Source organism: Silene latifolia, chromosome 5 (assembly GCF_048544455.1).
Source record: "Silene latifolia isolate original U9 population chromosome 5, ASM4854445v1, whole genome shotgun sequence".
NCBI lineage: Eukaryota > Viridiplantae > Streptophyta > Magnoliopsida > Caryophyllales > Caryophyllaceae > Silene > Silene latifolia.
In genome coordinates, this window is record NC_133530.1 from 16,169,255 (window position 1) to 16,174,780 (window position 5,526).

Consider the following 5,526-nt stretch of genomic DNA (forward strand, 5'->3'; position numbering starts at 1 on the left):
AAGTTGGAACGGAGACCAAACTGAAACTTTAGTTTCTAATTATGATCCGGTCCTGTCAATTCCGCTCCATTCGGTCCAATTTTACGATTTGAACCGAATTATGCACACCCTAGTCTTAGTCCAAACTCTTAACCGAATTAAGGAATAACGCTTGCGTTTGATACCTTAGCATAATCCCACATCGAACATTAACAAATCAATGGAAACAAATAGTTTAGATACCACAGCTCCACAACATACTTGATCTAGAGTTATTTTTACCTGTGACCATAAATATACTTGTGATATTTCACACATTTTCCGCTTTTTATATTATCTTAATCTGATGTGAGACGTTATAAACTTGTGACGTGTCACAAATGTCATGACTTAGTGATCTCGAACATTGATCATCGGATCTAAACTAACTTATTTCGATAGCTCGATACCTGACCTTGCGATTTTGCGATAGTACTCATTTATATGGAGTACATTTCATATTTCGATCCATATTGAACAAAAATTGACAATCAATTAGCACAAAAATTTCGACTAGTATTCTTTTAGTTTTTAGTTATGTCGTAACTCTTTATAAACACGCGTATCTTGAGATGGATCGTCACACAAACTCTCCTTTCATAATCACCCCCATCAAATTAAACAACAAAACCAACCATAATACAAACCTAAAAGGAAAAAAAAAAACATATCTACACCCTTTTCAATTAATTTCTCAACAAAACTAAAAAAGTTTTCAAGTAAAAAATTAATCGAATCACCTTAATTATCTAGCTCTTAAGTAATTTAATAAAGCAGATGTCAACCAGCACAACCGATAAAATCATAAAAGTTGGTGCTAATGACCTGGATTCAAATCTCATCGACATCATCACTTATCAAAATCGTCCTTGTGGCTCCCTTCACGCATAAAAAAAAAATTAATTGAATGAAGCAAAACCACCTTCCTTCATCATTTTCTTAAACTCATTAAAACTAACTCTTCCATCTCCATCAACATCAACTTTCATAATCATAAGTTTAAAATCTTCCAAATTTCTACCTTGACTTAAACCAAGTGAATCAAGAACACTTCTAAGTTCATCAACACTAATAAAACCATCACCATTTTTATCAAAAATATTAAAAGCTTCCATAATATCATTATCTTCATCTAGGTCATTATCGCCATCTTTCTCCATAATGAGTTTATATAAGGATTCGAACTCGAGACCATCGACACAACCATCACCATTTACATCAATGTGGTTGATCATTTGAGCTAAATCGGTATCCGGTATAAATATGCCCATGTTACGTAAGGACATGGTAAGTTCCCCCGTGGTTATTTGACCGTCACCATTTTGGTCAAACATGTCAAATACCCGCCTTACCTCCGCCACGTCCATCGTATAAAGCGATTTCGGAGGTGGCGGTGGTGAGGAGGGAGGGGAGGGCTGTGTTGTTTTGTTGGTGGTGTTATTGTTTGTGTTGGAATAGAAGTATGAAGAGATTGAGGTGTTAAGAAGGGAAAAAAATGATAAGGGTATGGTTGGCATTGTTTTTTGGATTTGTAAACAAGTGGTAGGATTAAGAATTGTTTGAGGAAATTTTGAATGTAAAGGTTTGTGTTTAAGGTCCTTAAATATAGGTGTGGATGATGATGCTTGTTAGTTGGACAAGAAGAATCTAATATATAAAATTTGATTAGTCTAGTTTACTCTTAATTATCTATATATATGTCCAGATCAATTAGTTTACTTGGTAAAGTTATGAGCAGTAATGCTCCTGATCTCTATATACATGGACAATTCTCGGTATATATTGTTTTTGCCTAATGGTTAACACTTAACGTACATTCATTTACCTTGTTACGAAATACATGTCTACAAGTTTAGCTCGTAAAGTCATGATGGATAATATTTATGACTTTGGTTTGGTCCTGTCACCAACATATTACCTTTGTGGCTTCCTTTATGATACTTCAAATTAATAATTATACAAAACCCAATTTTAAATACCCCTCTCTGTTTATTTTCTGAATTAGATTTTTTTTTTTTTTTTTTGGCAGCTGTAAAAGAAAAATTCCTTACAATCTCATAGCTCGTTTCGCTAGTCGATGAGCCACAGAATTCAGGTTTCTAGGAATAAAACTAAAACTAATACAGTGAAAGAAAGGTAAGCTAGCTTCAATATCAAGTATCTAAAGTCATATTTTGACCATATATATAATGTTACTCTAATTACGATTTCACGGTCTTATTTGGTTGTCGATTGGTTGTTTAGTTGATTTATCTTAAAATACATATAACTTTTTTGTCGGCTTTACTTGTGTTGCGCACGCCACGCACTGCCCACGCCACTCACACTATCACGATTTATACTCATCCTTGAGAAACTGATACTATCACGATTTATAAAAATTAAAGAGTCACAAAGACAATTTTAATATCAGAGTTACGACATTATATTAAAATAACACGAATTAAAAGAAAGACTAGTAAAGAAGACGCGTTGTTATAATTAGTACAACAACTACATGACTTCATTCATGAATGCTTGTGGAGGAAACTTTGGAGTAAAAATACAAGTAGGGACAAAAGATAGCTAAGCAGTGGGGATGATGACTAATTAATTAATTAGTGAAGATCATATGATTTAAGAAGATTTAAGTAGTGAAGTGGGAGACAGAGTGAAAGTTTAACGGGAAGCTAATTAGATATTACCGTTAATAACGGATCTAGTACATGAAATTGGAGACGTTGGAGAATGGACCTTGCCAACTACCAGCAGGCTGGGAAACCTTGGAAGTCCACTACTTTTTTAAATGACAGTTGGGAATTTGGGATATGAGCTTTTGTAGCCTTGGAGGCTAACCACTTTGCCGCGTGATTAGATAATTGTTTTACATTTTGATATGTGACGGTTTTGCGATAAGTTTATTGTGAATAATGTTGTTAAGATCGGGTTCCAAATTTAAATCGATGAGATTATTAGGATTGAATTGGTAGAATACTAGAATTGTAAGGTTTTACTAATTAACTTAATATGTAACTCTGCTATCAAAACCGATTTATGTAAATCTTGTATTTAAATCTCAAAACTCTATTATCTTATTGTTCCGGGTGTAATTCCAGAGCAAGTATTGTTACCACCCGTTGCTTGTAGAATGATGTCTTGAGTTGGATTCCTCACGTCTCTATCGTTCCTCTCGGCCTCTCCTGCAACAATGAACGAACTGAGGGCTTGGCTTTGTGCCAAGCGTACTCACTCCGACGCTCAAGTCAGTGAACTTAGTGGGATAAGTTGTTATTACTCGGCTAAGGATATATTGTAGAGAGATAATGAAGATATTACCAGATGAATAGTGATTCTTAGGTTAATTTGTGGATCCTTTCCTCAATGAGGGTTGAGGAGTATTTATAGACTTTCACCTTTTGTCACGTAGTGGCCAAGTGGCTAGCAGGTGGAAAGACCGTTCTACCCTCGGCACTGGACCCATGGCGGGCGGCCGAGGGTCTTGGATATGAGTACGCGGATATGTGTCCCGGTGATCGTTGCAAAGCCGAGACCAGTGTGGTAGATGGGTTGCATCGGCTAAGCTGTCTGAGTCGTTGACTTGTTGTGGATATCCTTGACCTTGCTCAATATGTTGACTTGGTCAGCGGTGCAGAATATGCCCCATCAATTTGCCCCCAGCGTAGTCTATGCCGTGGTATGGGCTCCGATGTATGCTGAGCGTGTATTCTGCGAAAGTAATTTCTGAAACTTTTCTGTATCGGCTACTTCTATCTCGGCCTGGTTCTTATCAGGCCGTACCATATATATCCCCCCTCCGCATGGATGTATAAAGGGCATCCGATGTGGAAAAGGAAGTGACGCTGGCCGAGACCAGGGTTGGGAGTGCCGGTTGGGTCTGATTGCCCCCAGGCCGGTGCACCATAGCATGGTTGATCTTGTGGCCGGCGGAGAGCAGATACCTAGGAATTTGTTGAGAAAGATGAATAGGCAGAGATATGAAATGGCGTGTTGAAGACGCTTGATCACTGTTGCGTTGATTGACGTTTAACTCTTACGACGATTGACATTCCGTGGTTGCATGTCCGACACGTGTCTGCTTGCTGATTGGCTGACGCTTCATGGGCTGTTCTCTGATTGGTCCTTCTTTATGGGCTTTTTTTCTATAAATAGGGCAGTTGTTCCGTGAAATTGGCCACCAATTTCATTCTCCCAAAATTTTCTTCTCTCTAAACTTCCAAGGCCTTCTTTGTCTTCTAATTTTCAGGGTTGCTACTCCGGCGAGTGTTTTTCTTCAAGGTAAACAAACAAATTTCCTTTCTTCTCTTGTTAAATAATCATTGCTATCATGTCTTCTGCTGACGCTGGGACTAGCGCTTCGGCGCTGGGGGGTTCCCCGTTGCGTCTTGATGGGGAGGGGATACTAGAGGCCATCCCGATAAGGTTTGGGGGTCCTAGGTCCCCCTCTCCCGTAGTTGATCCACCAATTTTGGAGGAGTGGGAGGATGAGGATGATGATGCTGATGATGATGAGAGGACTCCTTCTGATGGTGAGAGGACTCTTTCTGTTGTTGAGAGGCCGTCTATCCCGGATCATGGCGAGGCCTGCACAACTGGTCTTGATCGCGCCTGGACTAATAAATTTGCCAGCTGTTCCGGCGGGACTCTTTTCGAAGGCCATTTCTCCTTTGGTGATGGGTATAAGATCGTTATCCCTGAGGAGGGTCAGGCGGTCTGTTGCCCTCCCCCTGGTCACATCGGCGTGTATATAAGGCATCTGGAGTATGGTCTCCGGTTTCCTCTGAATGAATACGTCATGGCCATCATCAAAGCTATGAACGTTGATGTGGCCCAACTGCATCCGTTGGCCATGAGGACGATAGTTGGCTTTGTGTGGCTTTGTCTCTTTAGGGGGGAGATCCCAACAGTAAACTTATTCCGCTGCCTTCACCATCTACGGCCTTCGATCGCCAGTAAAGTGGGGTGGTACGGCGTGCGCGGACGGAGCAGGCGTTGTCTCCGTGTCCAAGCTTACTTCTTGTAAGGACTGGCAACGGCGGTGGGTGTACGTCCAAGTGCCTGAGGACTACCCATTGCCTCGGTCCTTCCAGAGCCTTGTTTACTTACGGTGTGAGAACCGGGAAGAATATGAGAAATGTATCTCCCGGGGTAAAGTTAAGATGGACGCTTCGATGGTCCCTCTTACTGCGGAGGAAGAACGGGCGTGCAAATTTGTTTGATCCGATAAGGGATGGCGCCCCGACTCGGATTATCTGCGGGATGAGTCGTTGCCGCCGCCGCGTCGGCCTCATACCGGCCCTCAATCAGGGTGAGTGGGGTCGGTGTGAGGCCCATCTTTGTCTGTTGTATTCCTGTTTTAGAGCTTTGTTTCGCTTCCTTTATGTAACTCTTGCTTGATTTCTTGCAGACCGGCTTGGCCAGGGTCTGTCCGAGAAGACCTTAAAGAGGTTGGGGCTTGATAAGGACAGGAAGGTTGTTCAACGGCGTCCTACGGCTAACAAGCTTGATCGC

The 5,526-nt window shown here is 41.0% G+C and overlaps 1 protein-coding gene across 1 annotated transcript; it reads right to left on the reverse strand.

Moving 5' to 3' along the window:
- Positions 1 to 525: 525 nt before the first annotated feature.
- Positions 526 to 4,521, reverse strand: LOC141656860 (calmodulin-like protein 3). Its single transcript, XM_074463950.1, has 2 exons — positions 4,502 to 4,521; positions 526 to 1,386 (listed from the first exon to the last, which is right to left on the reverse strand). The coding sequence occupies exon 2, from the start codon at positions 1,383 to 1,385 to the stop codon at positions 918 to 920; it is 468 nt and encodes a 155-aa protein (XP_074320051.1). The 5' UTR covers position 1,386; positions 4,502 to 4,521; the 3' UTR covers positions 526 to 917.
- Positions 4,522 to 5,526: the final 1,005 nt, after the last annotated feature.

What these genes read in the sequence shown, in the direction of transcription:
- LOC141656860 (XM_074463950.1), bottom strand. Translation starts at nt 1,385, where the DNA reads ATGGACGTGGCGGAGGTAAGGCGGGTATTTGACATGTTTGACCAAAAT.